The sequence below is a fragment of the Gadus morhua genome, chromosome 11, assembly GCF_902167405.1.
Source record: "Gadus morhua chromosome 11, gadMor3.0, whole genome shotgun sequence".
NCBI classification, from domain to species: Eukaryota; Metazoa; Chordata; class Actinopteri; order Gadiformes; family Gadidae; genus Gadus; species Gadus morhua.
In genome coordinates this window covers 11,696,357-11,718,350 of record NC_044058.1, presented here as the reverse complement: position 1 = coordinate 11,718,350, position 21,994 = coordinate 11,696,357, and the positions used below count along the sequence as shown (strand labels likewise).

Below are 21,994 nucleotides of genomic sequence, written 5' to 3'. Positions count from 1 at the left end.
GTTAGATGGATGGGCGTGTGTTAAATGGACAGCAGAGAAAAAGAGAGAGGGAGTGAGGGAGTTGTGTACGGAGGTGAGGAGATCGAGGGGAGCAATGTTACAGAGGATTGATCTAAAAAAGGAGAGGAAGGAAGAGAAGGAGGATAGAAGACAGAAAGGTGAGAGCGCGAGAGAGAGAGAGAGAGAGAGAGAGAGAGAGAGAGAGAGAGAGAGAGAGAGAGAGAGAGAGAGAGGGAGAGAGAGAGAGAGAGAGAGAGAGAGAGAGAGAGAGAGAGAGAGAGAGAGAGAGAGAGAGAGAGAGAGAGAGAGAGAGAGAGAGAGAGAGAGTGAGAGAGAAAGAGAGACACAGAGAGAGAGGAGGGGGGGAAGAGGAGAGGGAGGATATAGGATTGAGGGGAGAGAGAGTGAGAAAGAGAGAGGGAGAGAAAGGAATGAGGAGAGGGAGGATATAAAATTGAGGGGAGAGAGAGAGAGAGAGAGAGAGAGAGAGAGAGAGAGAGAGAGAGAGAGAGAGAGAGAGAGAGAGGGAGAGGGAGAGGGAGAGGGAGAGAGAGGGAGAGGGAGAGGGAGAGAGAGAGAGAGAGAGGAGGGGGGGAAGAGGGAGAGAGGAATGAGGAGAGGGAGGATATAGGATTGAGGAGAGAGAGAGAGAGAGAGAGAGAGAGAGAGAGAGAGAGAGAGAGAGAGAGAGAGAGAGAGAGAGGCGATTTGGACGGGAAAGGGACAGATGAAGATGAAGAGAGGGGTGCGTTGGAGGGAGGGAGATAATCATCAGTACAATGGCAGTGATGTCATTTTACAGTTTAACTCGTTGGCTGAGAGGTGGGTGCAAGCCTGAATAGGAGGGCTTAGGACCCACGAGGTTCCCTAACTGTGGTGGTACGCAAGGCAACCCCTAGTGGAATGCTATGGCTATTGCAGACATTCATTAAAACCATAAATATAACAAATAAATATGGCATTATAAAGATAACAATGTTCTCTGTTTTTGAATCAGAATCAGAATCAGAATCAGAATCACTTTTATTACATCTTACTTAGTACAGTACTCAAGAGTAAAAATCTTAGGCTTGGTTCCTCAACATTCATATAGCAGCAACAGTAAAAGATAAAATAAATAAGAATAAGAATAAGAAACCATATGAAAAGGAACAAAGTAAAAATAAATAAATAAATAAATAAATAAGTAAGTAGCAGCATCAATAATACTAAAAAGTAACAACAGTCTGTTGTTGTGGTGTGCGTGTGGATGGTTGGGGCGTAGTGTGTTTTTCCAGGAGTCTGACTGCTTGGGGGAAAAAACTGCTTGTCATCCTCTGGGTTTTGGCCCTTAGGCTTTGGTACCGCCTCCCTGACGGCAGTAGCTCAAACAGTTTCTGGTTGGGGTGGCTGGGGTCCCCAATGATTCGGAGGGCCTTCCTGACAGACCGGGCCTTGTAGGTTTCCTGGATGGAGGGAAGCTCACATCCGCTGATCCTCTCAGCTGTCCGCACTACCCTTTGCAGCATTTTGCGGCTTTGGGCAGTGCAGTTCCCGTCTGAAAAAGCCATACTTTTTCAGACGCCTAAGGTGAAATAGGCGCCGCTGTGCTTTTTTCACCACCTGGTTGGTGTGCTCCTCCCAGGTGAGGTCTCTGGTGATGTGGACTCCCAGGAACTTAATGCTGTGTACCCTCTCCACAGCAGACCCATTGATGGAGATGGGGTGTTGAATCTGTCTCTTCTTCCTGAAGTCCACTACGAGCTCCTTGGTCTTATCGGTGTTGAGAATGAGGTTGTTGTCCTGGCTGTACTGAGCCAGACAGTCGACCTCGCTCCTATAGGCCGTCTCATCACCATCAGTGATCAGGCCCATGACTGTCGTGTCATCGGCGAACTTGATCACTGCATTGGATCCATGTGTAGCCACGCAGTCGTGGGTGTATAGGGAGTAGAGGAGGGGGCTTAGGACACAGCCCTGGGGGGCTCCTGTGCTGATGGTCAGAGGATGGATGTTTTGGATGTTGTAAATAAAAATAGTATATGCTGCCACCACGTTCAGCTTGATAGTACATCTAAATAATCATACAAATGCACGCATTGGAGAAATTATGATTAGTGCTTAAATAATACATTAGCGATGCAGGCCCATTTCACTGGTTGTATCCTTGGAATTCTGCCTTTGTTTGTGTTATTGGCAGAAAGCTGAAAGAATATTTATTTTTCATCATTTTTATAACTTACACTAATACAGTGTAACTATAACTTTTGGTAGCCTAAATCATGATTTCTATCATCAGTGCTTTACCTTCTCTGAGCAACCGCAGAATAATAGATGAACAGGTATAGGCCTACCATGTTGTAACACACAGCATGTTTTAGTCATGTCATTTACCAAAAGTCTGCATTCTCTATGCACCCTAGCCTGAAACTAGTCGGAAATTCCACCCAGGCATGCAGTACACAATGTATCGGAACGCAAGGTAGAGGGATAGGTAAGAGATAAAGGTAAATAGTTTCATGAAGAGGAAGTAGTTGCGCCCCTTTGAAACCTAGTTCCACTGCCTCAGTCCACAGTCGTTAACATTGGGGACATCTGCTATCCTGGTCCCTACCGGGTGTAAAATGTATAGGCCTACACACTTAATACCGACTGACTGATGGCCAAGGAGACCATAGGGAGAGGAATGGAGGAGGAGGTCCCCTACACTTCGGTGGTGTTTTACTCAAACATTTCTGCATCTAAAGGTATTATATATTTATTAATATTTTTTCAGGCACACCTAGGTTGGCCATTTAGGTTGGCCAACCTAAATTTGTAAACTAAAACGTCTCTGATAAGGCTCAATTAAGTGTTATTGTTAATTGTTAAGGATCCAACTTAGTAAGAAAGGTGGTATTATACTACTACCTACTATCTTTTGTAGGCTATATGGCATAGTACTGAATACTGCTGACAACAACTAACACACGCAAGTGAACCTCTCCACACGCTCTCGTGCCACAACTTATATTTCTCACTAAAACGATTTTGAAGCAAAACTTTTCAAATAGAAAACCTTGTGCATAATCGTACGACCCTCGGGCCACGTCAATTTTCCTTCACTGTTGTAAAATGAAAAGTTGATGGCACCTAATGCCGCCTAATGGCACCTAATGTGGGTTACTAACATTCAAATAACATTCACGTTAAACAAGATACAGATGAAGGATTTGAATTTATGAAACTTGGGAAATGGCTGTAAATAGTCACGTTTATTTTCTTCAAGTAAAGAAATATTAAAGTATAAATAAATGTTTTCATCATGCGTTGGAGACGTAGGGCTAATGGACAACAAAAAAAGGTGCCTCTCAAATCTCCCACTCCCTCCAAGTTAATGCATGGGTATTCCCATGCAAGTATTATCTGAATTAATAAGACATAAGTCTATTTTATATGGTTACGCTTCGCTGCCACAGGTCTTCATATTCGCCGTCAGGAGGCAGACACTGTGTATGAAGAAGTCAAAGTTCAGAACGGTGCCCTGGAGCAGACGACCCCTGCTGGTGGGAACGGTGAATTGCATGTCACAGCAAATCTGTAGAACATCAGTAGGCCTTGGATTGATAGTTTTTGTCATCATTCAAAAAAACATTTAATACAATTATAGAACTAATAAAACATTCCAAATAAAATTGGGGAGGGTCTGGGACAGCCATCTCCAAACCTAATATCTGAACTTCACCGATGAGTTTTATGTAAGTTTTGCAGATGTACTTGGGAGGCACATGGACAGAAGGGGACAGCACCTTTAGGATTTCGGTCTGGATTGTGTCCACAGCGAGTATTAAGAATGTCTCTAATTGTTGTTTCTCATGGTCATTATGACAGATCAGAAACATAGGCCTACTTGTAAGTATGTGGCCTTATGTTTGGCAATCATCTGTGTAATTCTGACATCTCTGCTCATCTCCTACTATTTATTCAGTAAGTGATTACTCTAAATGTGTTGTTACAAATGGCTTGTTGATTGGTTGCACTGGAATATTTCCTATTGTGGGTTTGATGATCAATCATTGTTGTGGCTGTTTCTACAGTTTTTAAAGGAAATCATGAGTTGGTAAGTCAATTGCAAGAATTAAAAGAAAACCAAACAACACTGCTGGCATATCAAGACCACCTGGAGGCAGTTGTTGGAAACCTCACATCATCCAATGAAAACCTGGTGAGGAGTCACAGCAACCAGAGCAGAAGCTGTGACGTTTTTATCAACGAAAACCAGGATCTAAAGACAGAGCTAACTGAACTAAAAGAAGCCAATAGGCTCACCGACACCTGTGCTCAGAAGACCATTGACACATACTGCCGCCCCCAAGAGGGCCAGAGTCCAAGTAAGATTAAACTAATAAATATGCTGATATTTTATTTAGCAATAACACAAATATATTTATATTCCCCACCAACGGCATGTCCTGCGTCTTGCTTTGTCTCTGCTTGTTCTCAGTGTGTAGACCTTGTGAAACTGGATGGGTAAATGGTAATTCCAGCTGCTCTGTGATTGTGGAAGATGTTGATGAAGGGAAGACATGGGCTGAAGCCCGGGAGGACTGCAGGGGAAGGAGAGCAGATTTGGTTGTAATAGACAATGAAGAGGAACAGGTAAACATTTTGCTAGCAGGAGAGCAGTCAGAGGGATTAATTAGTCAAAATATCATTATGAGTAAAATACATCTAAATTCACAGTGAAATTATTTTCATTCAACTGTTAAATCGTTTAATGCATGTATTTCTATGGTCACCAGAATCTCGTCACTTATAACAGCTCCAGTTCTACGAGTGATATTAAGGGCTACTGGCTGGGCCTGTCAGACACGGCTGGGAATGGGACATGGAGCTGGGTAGACGGGACCAACGTGACCCTGAAGTAAGAGAACACATCAAACACTTTGAATCATCGGATCAGTCTACCATCTTCTGACCCAAACACCCCATCTCCTCCTCCCAATACACACTCATAGACTCTGGACCAGTACCAACGACACCACCTCCAGTCCCCGCTGTGCAGTAACACGGGGACCCTTTGGATGGAGTGGTGTGAACTGCACGGCCAAAAACCATTGGATATGTGAAAAGAAGCGGCTCTCTGTTTAGCTCTCACTCTCAGGTCGGGAAGATACACTCTGTTCTAGGCATATGTGTTCATATTTGGCTTTATTTTAGGAGCTTGAAAGAAATCCACTTGGATCTCCACAATTTATGTTTCAATGTTGGCTTTTTAAATGTGTATAGAATGTGCCTTAACCATAAGCATTCACAATGAAACAGACAGCTTTTTTTTGGCGTGCGTATTGGGAAACAATGCTTGTGTCCAAAATGTTTGCATATTACTCAATATGAATAATTTTGAATATGTTGTATGCTTGGAGATATGTCTCAACGTGTTTATTTTACCTGGCATTCGTTACTTTTCTTTTTTGTCCAATAAAACTATCAATACCATTCTAAAAGTTATTATTGCATGTGTGTACACATCTACTAGTCTACCTCGTCTCCGTAGTGCAGGTGGTAGTATCATAATGTTACAGGTCAGTCTCAATCCCTCTCTGTCTCCTATCTAGTAGAGAATGTGTTCTAGCCATGTGTTTTAATATTTTTGCTTTGTTTTCGGAGCTGGAAGGAAATCCACTTGAATCTCCATACTTACATTTCACTTTAATATTGACTGTATAAATGTTAACAGATTGTGAATTTAACCCTCAGGATTCACATGAAACCTGCATCTTCATTACAATTATCAGATTTTTTTAATATCTTTTTTTATTCTATAAGACTGCTGTCCTTTTTTTTTTACAACGAAATCTCCATTCTGGGATCAATGGACATCTTAATTATTGTATTGTATATTTTACAACACAATAACAGTAACTATTTGGCAGATTTCTGTTTCCCTCCTCACCTCACTGACCCAGAGCTACGCCCCTTTATTTGCCCCTTCATTTTCCCAATTAGCCCATATCAATCAGTTAATTACTCCCTGCCCTGCCACACACTATTTAAGCCTCACCTGTGACCACACCCCATTCCTTTGTTCAGAGACACTGAACACCTTGAACTCCTTGTAAACCACACATATCCTACCTTTGCCATTCATCCTATCTTAGCCACACATATCCTACCTTAGCCATAAATCCTACCTTAGACACACACCTTAGCCACACACACATCCTACCTCAACCACAAACCTACCTATAAACTTGGAACTCTGACTGGACAAGCCTGTGTTCTCACTGACACCCCCATTGGTCTCAACCCAGCACTTGACATTCCCACAACCTCCTCTTTAGTAACGTCTATTTGATTAGACAACAATCTTAGTATAAGAAAATAAAATAATGTAGGTCAGCACACTGCTGCTCCCTTATGGAAATTCAAAACCTAAATCTACACTCAAACGAGCTAAACTTCTACCTGCTGCTAAGTCTGTGAATTCAATGTGATCGATGTTTGATTGTAAAATATTCTGTATTACAGTTTTTATTGATTGTATGCATACAAAAATTGGAACTATGCACACAATTCTGAAAACTTGAAGCTCATGTATCAACTACAAGACTCCAGACTGCTAAAGTCTAAGCACAATTCCACTGTTTTCACACATCTAGAAATTCTAAATCACATTTTTGCAAAATTCTAAGCACAAATCTCATCCTTTACCGCACTTGGTTCACCTGGAAACACTGGCCTTCAAAAAGCAACAACTAATTACAATAAGTCTAACTCACTTCTCAACTACTCAAACATAAAAGAGGCCTCAGGTATGCTCTGCTCTGTTGTAGATATGGTCCTCTGGCCTGATCAGGATCGGAGGTGGGATACAGACTGATTTACATGTAGGATCTGTTTCACCTCATTAATATCTTGTTTTTATTTTTTGTTGGTACGAAAAGCTTTTTATGTCGTCAGTTCAGCTGAACATTTTACTGTATTACAGTAACAAATAAATATTTGCTTTGTAACCTTTTTGTACTTGTGCACTGATTTTCACATTTTCTTACTGTAGTGTTTTTCATTTTACTTATCAGTGCAATAACTGTACTGTAATTTGCCAAAATAGGTATATTTGGTGTATTGTCAGAACAATGTTGCCGTATCTATAGGTGTACAATATAACTCTCGGGGGCTGGGATTGTGACTTTAGCCCATTGGAGCTCATTGGATAGACAAATATGCATTGTATCCTATTCTTCAATGCAATATTTATACATTTGAGAAATTGAGCTATAGTTTCAGAAAACGTGTTTAACGATTGCGAAAAACTGTACGTCAGCTGCGTAAAAGCTTTCTATATATGTCCATGGTAAAAGCCATGGGTGTAGGTGCGCTCATAGGTGCGCTTGCTAGGTACCGCTGTAGTTCAGTGGCGTACGCATGCGCGACTATAATCGGTCCCGGAAATGCCATATTTATGACGATTGCCGCGCCCACTCCAAATCCTCACTGCTGTTCTTCCGTCATGTTCCCTATGCTCTCTGTTTATTTACACATCTTTATTGATTAAACTCGGTCTAACAAACTGATTTGTTAGAACACCCAGAACCGTATGATGTTCTCTGTTTTACAGAAAACATGAGCAACTGTGTTGGAGTTAGAAGCGAAGCTCGTTTTAAGCGTTTTCATCGGTAAACACGTCCAGCCCTCTCGGTGCTAGCCTTGTGGCTCCCCAACACCTTGTCAACAAGTGAGTCCGCCACCATGGACTGCACGGCGCTGGAGCATGACGCCGTCAAGTTCGCCAAGACAGCTGTCACCTGCGACCACAACGGGAAGTATAACGAGGCTGTGTTTTACTACAAGGTGGGTAACGTGACTGTACCATACTATATTTAGGATAGTTTCCAATCCTAAGCTAACACCGTGCGTTACACTTGGACTAGTGGCACTAGCCTTAGCTTGATACTTTCAACTAGTCTACGTTAACGTCTGTTGAAATAAGTTGAATTAAGTCTACTGTCATCCGCATTACACAAAGATGATGTTATCGTTTTCTGTGTGCATGGTTGGTTGCAATGTAAAGGACAGTATTGCTTTGAGGCTAATGCCACTTCTGCATACATTGAGAAGTGGTTGTACTTTCGGGGTAGAAGTTCCTTGTATACAAGAATAATTTAATTTAATGATGTATATCCAACCATTTACCGCTGTCCATGTGTAATATTTTACACTACGGAAATTTGCAGGAAGCTGCGCAAGCGCTGATCTACGCAGACATGGCTGGGTCTAAACTGGACGGCATCCAGGACAAAGTTAACGAATACCTGGAGAGAGTCCAAGCCCTCCACAATGCTGGTGAGTCGGGCATAATAGACATGTATATTGAAATTTAAGGATGAATAGCTGTTTTGGTTTCCTGCTCTTTGCTGTCAGGTTGACAGCCATTAGACTTAGCATGCAGTTGAGTTCCACATGACGTCTGCTATTGTTTCTTCCTCCAACAGTCCAGGGGCAGAGCATAGACCCACTGAAGAGCCGGCAGCAAGTGGACCTGGAACGGGCTCACTTCTTGGTGACCCAGGCGTTCCAGGAGGACGAGAAGGGGAACGGCGACGAGGCCATTGAGCTGTACTCCCAGGCTGTGGAGCTGTGCATCCAGACGGTATGCTCTGCTGCATCCCGTTCTTTCTCTGTTCTCTGCACTCCCCCTTGGGTTTTATTTTACTTGGTTACTTGGTTTGCTAGTTACTTTCTGCCCTTTGTTTCCTTCTCTTACATTCTCTCTCCCTCTCTTTTTCTTTCTGTTCTTTCTCTCTCTCTTGGTTTCTTTTTCTTTCTTTCTTTCTTTCTTTCTTTCTTTCTTTCTTTCTTTCTTTCTTTCTTTCTTTCTTTCTTTGTGTCTTCATTTAATGTGTGTGCAAATCAATGACGGTATTGCTCATCCTATTTGCTTGTGCTTGTGACAGTCCAACGAGACCACGGAGCTGACCGTTCAGACCAAGCTGAAGCAGCTGGCTCTCCAGGCCTTGGAGCGGTACGTCAGACATCTGTGTTGTCGTCCTTACTCTCCCAATGCTGCCTTGTGATGTCTGCGCAGAATCTCAAGACTGAAACATCTCACAAGTTGACTTGTGCACTTTATTGTGATGATTATTTCTTTTGCGACACTATTTATTAGTGTGTTGTGTAAGAATCCAGGTCCGTTCAAGTAACAGTTTTAGGCCCAATCTCATTTCTTCCCCCTTACCCCTTCCCCTTACCCCTTCAAAACAAGGGGGAGGGGTAAGGGGAAGGGGTAAGGGGTAGAAATGGGATTGGGCCTTAACCATTGGCATCAAAGATAAATTCAACCCTTGTCGGCTAGCTCGATGGTTCTCATAGAGCATAAGCCAATGAAGTGTTCCCTTGTGTCCCCTCAGGGCGGAAGGGCTTAAAGAATCCCAGTCCAAATCTTCTACAGCCCAGCCTCAGGTCGCGGCCAAGCCTAGTGGCGGTACCTCTTCGGGAGCTCCCGCACGTCAGTTCTTCCCCCTTGGTCAAGACTTCACCATCCATGATCGGCCACAGCCAATGCGGGCGGTACAGTCCAGTGACCCCCAGGGACAGCGCTATACGTCAGAGGAAATCGAGGTGCTCAGGTGAGCCAGCTCCAGACTACATAGAAATCACAGGGATACGGCCTGGTTTAGGAATTAAGACATTGGGTCATGACTACAAACTGGTAGGTTCGGACTACAGATTACGGGTTTAGGATTAAAACCTGTAACAAACGAGTTTATTACTACAGACTATGAGGTTTAGATTCAAGTTAGTTTTGAAAGTGTGAAACTATAGGATTTTACAGTGTTTTTTTCTTATATGTATAGATCATTTCTTTCTTAAAAACCTTTTTATTACGGCTCAAATTCAATATGATAAATTGTGTGAAAGCAAATGTACCCCTCCATGCATCCCTAATACTGTTGCTCCCCTAATATAATTTCAGGAGTACGTCAACAATCAACGGCATGGCCTACGTGCCCTTTATGAGCGTGGATCTGAGAGAGCGGTTTGCCTTCCCTGTTCCCTTCTCGTGAGTCCTCTTACCACTACACTACTTTTGCCCACATGGGAGATTCAGGTGTCGCACCAGCAGAATCACGGGACAGTAAAAACTTAAAATATGTTCTCATCTATTTTTTTAATGTACTGAGGACTACATATTGCTGTATAATGCAGTAGTTTCGATACTACACTAGTTGAGTTTGCAGAATGGCATCGTTCTGTTGTGGTTAATCTGCACACCCGTTTCATTTCCTCTGTAGCACATAAAACATAACCAGTGTGTGTGTGAGAGAGAATATGTATGACTTGTATAAGCAAGAAATATGTTTACAGACAGATCGTTTATCTTTCCCATTCTGTTTACCCAAACATAGCTGAATGAACTGTATAAAGGAAACTGTTTGTTTTAAACCCAGGGACAAGACAGGCAAGTTGGCACTGTCTCCCAAGCAAAAAGCCATCTTCTCTCGCTGGGTGCGGCCGGACGAGATCTGCAACAGCCCCACCATGATCCTGTCTGTGTCCAGCTTCAGCATCAAGCAGGTGGGCTGCTGATCTGTGAAGTGATCAAGTGATCTAGTTCCTGTGTGAAGGGATCTAGTTCCTGTGTGAAGGGATCTAGTTCCTGTGTGGAGTGATCGAGTTCCTGTGTGAAGTGATCTAGTTCCTGTGTGAAGTGATCATGTTCCTCTATGCAGACTGTGGTGTCTGACTGTTCCTTTGTGGCGTCGTTGGCCATCAGCGCTGCCTACGAGAGGCGCTACAACAAGAAGCTCATCACCAGGTATCTCCCCTACCCTGCTTCAATTGTGCTGTTTGGTTGTGAATTCTATTCATGATTGCTTTGTTGTTTCTTAACGATTGTGTGCGTGTGCATTCTCCCAGCATCATCTACCCCCAGAACAGACGAGGTGAGCCAGAGTACAACCCCTGTGGGAAGTACATGGTCAAGCTCCACATCAACGGCGTTCCTCGGAAGGTAATATCCTGAACAGTAAGATAGAATATACTGCATTCTAGCCAAAGATGTTTATTTTGACGACGACACCAAGTTACACATCTGCATTATGGCCGGATCCAATGATAAGAACGCGACGGTTTGCACTTGATATCAGTTTTTCAGATTGCTTGATATGTTGACGGATTTCCCCATCGCCCATGTTGTTTATTTCTTTCCTACGTACATTTTGATCATGTCAATGTATGCACTTGAGTATATGATGTGTTTGATGGAAACCATGCAAAAGCCGAGTAAAGCTTTGATGAACTTCCCGTCAGGTGATCAACCGATACCTCCTACCACATGATAACTGGTATTTCCTGTCAGGTGATCATCGATGACTTCCTGCCGGTGGATCGTAACGGGGAGCTGCTCTGCTCCTACTCCAGCAACAGGAGCGAGCTGTGGGTCTCCCTCATCGAGAAGGCCTACATGAAGGTGATGGGAGGCTACGACTTTCCAGGGTCCAACTCGGTAAGCAGACCGTCTCTCTCTGTTACGTGCTACATATTTTTTTCGGGTTAATGGTTTGTTTACTCAACCACTATATATAGCATGTGGAGGTTTGATTCTGGCCTGCGGTTCTGTGACTAATTCACTAAATGCCTAATTCACTCCTCTACTATTTTGTGATTTAACTATTTGTCTCAAGCTATTTAGTGACATGTCATTCAAGAGCAGGTAAGGGGCTAGGGCATCTTGCTCTGAGATGCCTCAAAGGTAGACCGTGGACATTGGGAGTATGCCATCAGTGTACCTGACGGTCTTCTGTGTCCTCTTCCATCTTTCTCCAGAACATTGATCTGCACGCGCTCACTGGCTGGATCCCGGAGCGCATTGCCATGCACTCTGACAATCACTCGTTCATTAAGGACGACACCTTCCGCATGCTTTACTCAAGGTGAGGGTATACTCCTACATCTCAATACCTCTCCTCTTTTCCTTACCTACATCTTAATTTGTTTCTTTACATATGTTCTTCTTTCTTTCTTTCCTTTTATTTATCCCTGCTTCTTTCCATTTCCATTCTCCATTTATCTTTTATGTCTCCTATTACTGTCCCTCTCCATTCTTTCTCATTACCTCTCACAGGTTTCACAGGGGAGATGTCCTCATCACCACGGCAACGGGAGTGATGACAGAGGAGGAGGGAGACAAGTGGGGGCTGGTGCCCACACACGCCTACGCTGTCCTTGACATCCGAGACCACAAGGTTGGCATACTGTGCTTAGGAGAGTGACCACTTCACACTCTACTTTCCAACCAAAACATTTAAACCTGCACTATGTTGCTGTTTTCTGCTGTAGCTACAGTTATAACTCTATTATTTTCAGTTGACTAGAATAAAACAAATTATTTTCAAATTCCATGGATTGATTCTTTAGAAATGTTCTAATAGCTGCAATAGAAATGTAACATAGTGCCAGATTAATGAATTATAATGCATCCCAAAAAATATCTATATTATATATCTTTGCCAAGTTTTGAAAATGTATGTAACTGATGATATCTAAATGGGTGCATGATTTTTCTTTGGACACTAATTAAGTTGCAGTGTGTTTTATTGCCAAATAGTCTCTCACCTGGGTAGGTGGAAAGAAAAGCTTCCTGAATTAAAATAAACAAATAACATTATGCTGGCTGTACAGCTGTATGACGTGAAGTAGATATCTCGGCTGGCTGGGTGGAGTGACTGGGAGGGGTTTTGGCAGTGTTGATAATAAGATTCTTGCACACAAAGAGAGAGGTATCGGCTGGCCAGCATTTTTTATGTCCAGGTTATTTTAAGCTGCGAGCTAGCTGAAATTACACATTTCAATGTAGACTAATATTTGTTTAATAAATGACAGCAGTTTCAAAAAGGGTTTCTTCATAATTTTCAAGAGCAAAAAGCTGTTCCTACCCAATAACCATGAACTCCCTAAAAAAACGTGTGTTCTGGAGTTCCTGGCTCTCCTATGTGACCCTGGTTGGGGTCCTGGTGCTGATCCTGGATGTGGTCCTGGTGCTGATCCTGGTTGTGGTTGTGCAGGGGAGGCGTTTCCTCCAACTGAAGAACCCCTGGAGCCACTTGAGATGGAAGGGCCGCTTCAGTGAGCGGGACGAGAAGAACTGGACCCCAGAGCTCCTCAAGTACCTCAACTTTGACCCCAAGACGGCCCAGAAGTTTGACAACGGTATGAAGATTTATACATTTATGTCTACTACTCATTAACATGTCAACTACTCATTATGTATCATATTGTCTATCTACCAACGTATTATCTGCATGTTTTTGGTTTTCAATTATAGTATATTCTATCTCTTTTTAATTAATTTGTACTTACCCTCAAAGGGCTGACCACTTATAGTCGACCAGACAACATATTAGAGCCCGACCGATCTGTATCGGTTCGCTGATTTTTTTATCGGCCGATTTTTGGATTATCCAGATAATTCAGTATGGCCGTATGTATGTGCCGATATGCACCGCATCTTTTACTCCCTAAAATCTAGTATCGATCGTGCTCTAACATATTAGTCACAGGGCTGGTGACCGATTACAGTTTGTGAATGTGGAGTAGTCACATTCTTTGCTATGATAAGCAGGTGCTGTTGTTGTTATTATTCTCTCCCAAGGGTACTTTTTTGTCCACATTTACTGTCTGGCACGGGTAAGAGGAGTTCTACCGTGTTCGACTGGTTTTACAATAATGACTGCCGGCCAGGAAGTTCCAGCCATCAAAATTGAAAGCAAAACAAGTAGCAGCATAGCCAGGGTGTCCGCGGAGATCTTAAAAGTCTTAAAAAGTCTTAAATTCATTTTTCTAAATTTAAGGCCTTAAAAAGTCTTAAATTCGTCAAAAATGTCATATGGTGGTCTTAAATGTATAACTCGGAGGTCTTAAATTTGTCGGGGCAGGCTTATTTAATTTTGTATTTTTCTCGCGGGACTTTTCGGGAAGGAGATGTACGATGGGCTACTTTCTTGCTAGCTGCATATATAAACGGATGTCTGCGCGCTTGCTAGCTAGTCTGCAACAATGGGTAAATGCAAGTTCAACTTCAGTTGGCTGGAAGACGTCCGTTTCCGAGGTTGGCTAGCGTCCGTTGCCAACCCAGAACAGGCCAGCTGCATTCCGTGCAAAAGTAGCCTACATTCAAGCTCGGCACCATGGGGATTAAGGCTGTCGTCAGCCATATGCAGAGTCAAAAACATAAAACGAGAGAGACAATTGCCAGGAGCCACACACAGACCCCAGCCATTTCTACGTTTTGCATCTCTGCCCCGGCGCCACCGCCGCAGACGGTCCGCGCTGCTAGCACTGACCTGAGGGTAGCATTTGGTGCGACACCAACACCGAAAGCGGAGGTGTTGTGGATTCTAAACACAGTGGTCAAGCACCAGTCCTACAACTCGAATGAGGGGATAGGAGATCTCATCGGTTTGATGTTCCCTGACCCTCAAATCGCGAGCACCTTTACTGCTGGAAGGGACAAAACGGCGTATATAACTCGCTTCGGACCAGCGCCTTTCATCCGAAACGAGCGAATCTGCAGCGTCAACAAGGCTGATTTTGTTTTGATATTTGAGACGTTGAACCACGCCAATAAAAGCAAGCAACTTGACGTGCACGTCCGATATTGGGTCGGAGATCGAGTGCATTTCCCGGTACTTGGGCTCGCAATTCATGGGGCCCCACATATATGGGGGTAAAAGGGATGATGATACATAATATTTTTTAGACAATATGCAGAATCTTTTCACTTACGAATTAAAACGGTCGGCTATTTTTGCCAGCACGCCACCCTAGCCATATTATGGGCAACCGTGTTTCCCTTGGCTGTGATTTGAACTTTGAATTCCTCGTAGGAGTTCATAATAATACATTGCTCGCCTTGGATGGAATACACCGCTCTTGCGCGATTTATTTTGCATAAGGGTGAGTCAAAAACGCGAGAAACGCCCCTTTTATGTGAACGCGCATTGAACCTAAAGCGGAAAACCTGGTTCAACTAATTTAATCTAAAGTGAGCGTCGTGGTACCATTTAACTGTGATTGCGAGTTGCGGCTCTGTCGAGCCAGGTTTTCCCAAGAAAGCCTGGGTATGTTCAACGAGGTTCGTGGTATACCCCCCAGGTCTTACTGAAGGCATTTATTTAATGGTGAAAATATTATTAATCAATGGCGTAAATATCGACGGTGCAACCGGTGCAGCTGCCCGGGGGCCCAGACGCTGTCACCCCCCTCTCAACAACTTACAACTTGGGTGCACCATAAATACGTGCTGGTGCACCCAAATTAAAAATGTAGGCGCACCAGTGCACCCAAGGAAAAAGTTAGTCTGGAGCCCTGGAGTATCACTTTATGTTCAATAAACAGACAGAAAGTAAACTTGAATGAGTCTCATTGAGTGACACACATGCTATGCTTGGGTTGTAATACAGCGGGATCCCCCCCACCATCGCGGGTTTAAGGTCTTAAATTTCATTCAAGGTGGTATTAAAAAGGTCTTAAAAGTCTTAAATTTGACTTGCTGAAACCTGCAGATACCCTGATAGCGCTACGGTATGTTGTATTATGTCTGTGATTGCCAAGGTGTCTTCTGGATTGCATGGGAGGACCTTTGCCAGTACTTTGATGTCATCTACCTGAGCTGGAGCCCCGCCCTGTTCAAGGAATCCTCCTGCATTCACAGGTATCCAATTTCCCTCTTCCTGGTTCACTGTCTGTCTGCAATGGCAGTTGTAGACCAGTTTATAGGCCAGTTCTAAAAAATATATATACATTCAAGCTTTACATTTTTGTGGGGCCACAGTGGGAAAGCTTGTCTTAAGGGGGAACCTGCCCCCTAAGATCTGCCAGGGTCTGTTTGTCTCTTTTTTTTGTTACTCTCTCTATCTCTGTCTGTCTCTGTCTCTGGTCTACCTCTGTCTCTTGTGTAACATCCGGAGAGGCTCCTGCTGATGTGTGTGTCTGTTTTGTGCTTGCCGTATTGCAGCAGCTGGGATGCGAAACAGGGTCCAGCGAAGGATGCGTACAGCCTAGCCAACAACCCCCAGTACAGACTAGAGGTGCAGTGTCCAGCAGGGGGCGCTGCTGTTTGGGTTCTTCTCACCAGGCACATCACTGACAAGGTATGCTTCTCATGCCTCGAGGACCCATCACCCTAATCTCATTTTATTGAGACCTAATTGAGATTTGCGTGTCACATAAATTATTTTAACACAAAACCCTTAAACCACTTATGTGTTTCATTGTAGGGCTATGGATTGATCCTGGTCCAAAATTAAATTTAAATGCTAAAGGTTTTAGATGTAAATTTGGACTCAGTTCTACTCAATTTGCCCCCCCTGATAGTGACCGCCTGAACATCAATATAACCACGGCACCGAATGGCAAGGGCATTTTTAAGATTCAGATTGTGCCGGGAAGGGCTTGCTAAAAATGCGCCCCTTCAACGCCAATGAAATTGTTTTGTTTTGTCTAGGATGACTTTGCACAAAACCGGGAATTCATCACCCTTGTGGTCTACAAGACAGATGGCAGGAAGGTGTACTACCCAGGTAGGTGTTTATCTCAGCCCACAGAACGAAGCCTTCTCTCTCGCTGTCACGGCTCCCTCAGACTAGACACCCTTTCCTTTACTACCTTCCCTGTTCCTCTCTTTTTCTCGTCTCGACACAGTACACTTTATATCTGACCCTTTAACTCATTACTCGTTGGGTTGGGGTAATGAGTTGGATCAGAATGAGTGAGGTTGATATCCGGGGGTCCGATCCTCCAGTGATACATGGATATTTTTTCCCATCTATTTAAAAATAGCTTTGCTTTCTCTGGCGTCTGACTCAGTGCACCCGTCGGTTGTGGTCCACTCCACTGAACACGGAGGGCTGTGCTCTGATAGGTCGGCATGTGGGTGCTGACTCACTCTTTCGCTAGAGCCCTCCTCGGGGCGTCCAGGACGGGTTGCCGGTTGCCACTCCAGCTCGACAGCTATGACGGCCTGTGTTGGGGCTTTGATTCAATATAGATGGGATTCCATCCGTTTTCAAATTATTTCTGCCACCTAAACACACAACAGCTGCAACTATGTTGTAGGCCCTCGCTCTGTTAAACACGACACCATCAGCTGCGGAGGAGGAGCAAAACACCTTATGTGTTTGTACCACATGTCTATTTAGCGAAAGCAGGAGATTCATGCTATTGTTTAATCAAATATAATGTAGCACTTCATAAAAACAACCGGCATTAACAAACTAAAGACTCATCGGAAATTGGGTCTGTGTGGCATGTACCTACTCTGCAAATAATTATATTTATAGAGATATAGAGTTATAGAGTTCAGCATACAGTAGTTGTGTTCCACTTTATTTGTCTACCTCTGGTCTCTGTGTGTGCAAACCCCCGTCTGCTGCTTGTTATAGACCATAGACATCCCTCCCCCCCCCCCCCCCCCACCAGCATCACCAGGATCTCCTGGTTCTCTGAATAAGAGGATGTTTTGTCTCCGTTGTGCCCCCCCGCAGCGGACCCCCCGCCCTTCATCGACGGTATCCGCATCAACAGCCCCCACTACCTGACCAAGATCAAGCTGACCTCGGCTGGCACCCACACCTTCACCCTGGTCGTCTCCCAGTACGAGAAGCAGAACACCATTAACTACACCCTGCGGGTGAGAGGCGTCTTCGCAGCGATGCGCTCATTCATGTTTATTGATCTTCTGTACCATTCAAATCGGATGTTTCCATTTTTAATTCACAGTTCCATGCACATTTGATTCTTTTAAATCTTGCTGTACAATTCACAGGATTAGATCTATGCATGGAAAGTCTGATAAACACACATTGTATGTATTTGATTGATGAATACTGTGATGATGAATATAAAAATGCTATTTGAGTATCTCTTCGATATCGACTATCACTTAGATCCCTTCATTTTCTGACTCGGTGGATCGGGTGTTATACTGTAGATCCACATAGTTGTCATATTATCATCTTTTAATTCTCAACCCTAAACCTCACCTGACGTTGAAAGGCTCTTAACCTCATGGACTAACCACCGCGTCGCTGTCTCCAACAGGTGTACTCGGGCTGCAAGTTCTCCTACACCAAGATCCCGACCCCCTTCACCCATACCAAGAGGGTAGGCTGCAGTTGCCATAAATATACAGCGTCATACACTAGCTCACTCACAGTCTCCCTCTGACTGCTGTACAATGTGCATGGACAATTTGCCGGCAGGACAATCTAAACCGAATGCTTATAGTAACTTTGGTAGTGTGGAGTTGTACCGGACTTCCAGTTCTTTCGTTGTGTGTTTTGTTCTCAGTTGACACCGCCTACGCTCCGAGTGACGAGGATCATTACTCATGAACTTTTTAAAATGAAGACTCAAGTAGTCACTCTGCCCGCCCCTTCATCTATACTGATGTTACGTTTAGAAAATGCATTGTGGAGCCAGGGTAGATGGTCACTCGACCCTCTAGGGACTTCTCAAGTGGGCGTGTCCACCCAGATACATGATTGATGGATCAAGCCATCAGTGGGTACGCTCTGCCGGGCAGACCGACGGGTTTATATATCATCGTACAACAGCATGTGTGATGGAGCTGATGTGGACTTCCAGGTGACGGGCCAGTGGAAGGGCGCCAGCGCGGGGGGTTGTGGGAACTACAAGGACTCGTACAAACACAACCCCATCTACCAGTTCAACCTGGAGCGGGCCGGCCCGCTGCTGGTCGAGCTCCGCGGTCAGAGGTGGGTCTCACACACACACACACACACACACACACATGCACACGCACGCGCGCACACGCACACTCATACATACATGCACCTCCATCACCAGTGTGAGAGATGCGAACATCAAGTAGTTGATGCGCTCTCCCTCCTGCCTTCCTCCAGACAGTACAGCGTAGGGTTCGAGGTGGTCACCGTGTCCACGGTCGGGGAACCTGGCCCAGCAGGCTTCCAGAAGAGGGCCAGTGGAGACTACAGGTACACATACACACTCGCCCGTCCACTATGCCCAGCAGTGGTGGAAATGGGTTTTCCCAGCACACAGCTGTAGAATGTACATCTGTTTTTGTTTTCATACACATCATAGCCTGTGACGTGATAACATGTGTCCTCGATCACATCTTCTTTGTCTTTTATTGCTTCCTGTAATTTATGCTATCCCTCAATCACTTATTTATTATTTCTCTCTGTCTCTATCTGTCTCTCTCTGTCTCTCTTTCTGTAGGTGTGGGTTCAGCTACCTGGAGCTTGACCATGTGCCTGCTGGCATCTACAACGTCATCCCCACCACCTTCCTGCCCAAACAGGAAGGACACTTCTTCCTGGACTTTAGCAGTGCCATGGCCCTCAAGGTCTCCCACCTCCAATGAGGGGGGAGAGAGAGAGAGAGAGAAGAGAGAGAGAGAGAGAGAGAGAGCATGAGCATTTGGGATAGCCCTAAAGCCATACCTTGGATGTCGTTTCAAGGACCTTTGATTTATGCCAAAGCCAGCCACAGTTTGGACTGTGGGCACAGGTCATCTTCTGTGGATAAATACTTGTGAGTACTTTGGGGCTGAGCGAGGGGGAGTCGTCGTATTGGTCAGGAGGCTCTGATCCAGACTGCAGGAGAACCACCGAGACTTGTTATATGGCTGGAAAACCATCATCAGTGGGGCAGTCATCTGATCTGTGGACCTCAGAAACCATGAAAACACACGCAGCACTTTTCACACATGGCCTCTCTACCACCTTAGAGAGGTCACACCCTTGGTTTGGCCTTTTCTTTTTTTCTCCGCTAGCATTGACATACTGCAGGTTACATGACATAGCTCTGCACTCAATAGATTCACAGGGTACCGCTTCTATTAGGTCAAACAGGTCGGTTTTGTTCCCGGAGATGATTATTGTAATTTATTGATTACAAAGGGAATGCTATTATTGACTAATATTTTCAATGTGCCAAATGAAGATGATACGGATGAAAATTATATTACTTTCAATTTCTACTAAAGAAACTGCAATGCAAACATTCTGATCAAAAAGATTACATTTATTTAAGACCGCAAAGCACTAACGTATTAATGTCGGAAGCAATAGCATTTTGGTTTCCATGGAGCCAAATCCATTGCCCATCAAACAGAATCAAAGCTATCTTAAAATCTATTTGAACCCACCATTAACTTGTGCAACAGCAGTTCATGCTTAAAAACATTTGAACAGGGGTTTGCTTGGTAAAGTGAGTAAAATTCAGATTGTTGACTAATTTCTGTCAGATCTGTGCTGTTATACTTTTTGTTGATTGATACAGGGTAGGAAACGGGAAACTCAAACCACATGTGAGGCTCATGTTAACCTGTGCACGATTTCCACAGGCTGTTGGGACTGAAAGGAACAGGGATTATGATGGGTTTAAGTTTTAATGAATGGATGGAAAAGTGAATAAAGGGACCTATGGAATGGTAAATATAGACTTCAGTGAATGAATGATGCTGTGTTAATTCTCAGGTGTAAGTCCTCATCATTTCATCTGTAATGTATGACAAACTTTTATTTGAGGTTTACAGCCTAAATCTTGTGTGTAGGGGAGCAAGAGGCCTAGAAATGTATCTGAATGTTGAACATGCATGATCAACTTCTCAGTTTAGAAGTAGGGGCTTGGTGAGGGAATGTATTGCCAATCTGATATTTTTAATTCGTACCTACCTACCTATGCACTTATTTTACGTCAATCTTGTCATATTTCATAAACTGTCAACTGTAACTGAAAACAACTTTAAAGGCAGTGACATACATACTGAAATTATTTTGTTTTTACTTTTGACTCTTGATCATTTATGTGAGTAAATAGGTATTTGTTGACGAGGGATTAAGTTTGGTTTGAAAACTGTGAACAAAATACTCAGACAATACTAATCGCCGATAGACCGTATTTTGAACTCAGAAATATATATATTTCTTATTTTCTTGTTCTCTCCATCATCACTTGTTCAAAATGTAAGCGATCTCCAGCTTTTCTCTCCTATTTTACAGAAGAAAGCTTAGACCGTATTTTGAACTCAGAAATATATATATTTCTTATTTTCTTGTTCTCTCCATCATCACTTGTTCAAAATGTAAGCGATCTCCAGCTTTTCTCTCCTATTTTACAGAAGAAAGCTTAGTCGGTCAAGCTTTCACAAAGGGCTTTAAACAAGTGTATTTCTACAGCAACCATTGTATGGTGTGGATTTGAAGCCTTTCAATACTTTTTATTTTGCAGTTTACTACTGCTTCTCAGTCTGTGTTCGTGGTGGCCCCTGCCGCCAGAAACATGATCGGTCGGAACAAATGTGAAGCTAAATAAGCTGCACACCAATATTTAATCTTTATTATATTCTAGATATGAATCTAAAGTCTGATGATACCACTTTAGACTTGGGATATTAATCTAAATATCAAGTTCACTTGGATTGAAAAATAAATATCAAGGAGTCTGAAAAGCTTGTCAGTACAACCAAAGTTCAACAATGTCTCACTATCACTTCATTTTATATATGTCTGCTTAAAGCATGGTGATTTTTTTATTTTTATGGAAACTGCCACAAACCTAGATATTCATTGATCTCAAAGCACCTCTGATCAACAGAGCCAGGCTGGACTTCCAGGACGGCAGCACTGTCCTGCCCATTCAGCAGCAAGGCCTCGCCCAGCTACTGTGTCCCTGTAGCCCTGGGACACACAACCACTGACCTGTTTTCAAAGACTGAAGTAAGCCAGGCATAGCAGAGACCTTTTGAACGGGCCTTAAAAGACTGAATGAAGGGGAAGTTGAGATGCTGAAGGAGTAATGCAGAGGAGCTGCCCTCGCACAGGAACTTGGTATTAGTTTTATATGTGCTTAAATCTTAAGTGTTATTGTTTTCTATTGAATATGTGTGTACTTTGCTCATTTATAGCTGCCTGATAGCTTTACCTTTTCTAACAAATAACACTCAAATAATAAATCTTTAATCTTACCTGCAGGCTAAAGCACC

At 43.5% G+C, this 21,994-nt stretch overlaps 2 protein-coding genes across 3 annotated transcripts; both read left to right on the top strand.

The window, feature by feature from the left end:
* The first annotated feature begins 1,963 nt into the window (after positions 1 to 1,963).
* LOC115553353 (C-type lectin domain family 4 member M-like) lies at positions 1,964 to 5,456 on the top strand. Of its 2 annotated transcripts, XM_030369485.1 has the most exons (6): positions 1,964 to 2,726; positions 3,438 to 3,945; positions 4,056 to 4,349; positions 4,463 to 4,617; positions 4,761 to 4,882; positions 4,977 to 5,456. In XM_030369485.1, the coding sequence occupies exons 2-6, from the start codon at positions 3,834 to 3,836 to the stop codon at positions 5,107 to 5,109; spliced, it is 816 nt and encodes a 271-aa protein (XP_030225345.1). In that variant the 5' UTR covers positions 1,964 to 2,726; positions 3,438 to 3,833; the 3' UTR covers positions 5,110 to 5,456. The 2 variants fall into 2 exon arrangements, with proteins under 2 accessions (XP_030225345.1, XP_030225346.1); XM_030369486.1 differs by lacking the exon at positions 1,964 to 2,726 and having other exon boundaries at positions 3,177 to 3,945.
* A 1,982-nt stretch (positions 5,457 to 7,438) lies between these two features.
* capn7 (calpain 7) lies at positions 7,439 to 21,479 on the top strand. The gene is made up of 21 exons (XM_030369960.1): positions 7,439 to 7,812; positions 8,196 to 8,304; positions 8,454 to 8,611; positions 8,916 to 8,983; positions 9,369 to 9,587; positions 9,935 to 10,021; positions 10,410 to 10,536; positions 10,692 to 10,777; positions 10,879 to 10,972; positions 11,321 to 11,467; positions 11,788 to 11,894; positions 12,086 to 12,206; positions 13,026 to 13,170; positions 15,574 to 15,673; positions 15,977 to 16,112; positions 16,466 to 16,541; positions 17,505 to 17,650; positions 18,061 to 18,123; positions 18,607 to 18,737; positions 18,885 to 18,977; positions 19,225 to 21,479. Exons 1-21 carry the CDS (start codon positions 7,711 to 7,713, stop codon positions 19,367 to 19,369), a joined length of 2,460 nt encoding a protein of 819 aa, XP_030225820.1. The 5' UTR covers positions 7,439 to 7,710; the 3' UTR covers positions 19,370 to 21,479.
* Positions 21,480 to 21,994: the final 515 nt, after the last annotated feature.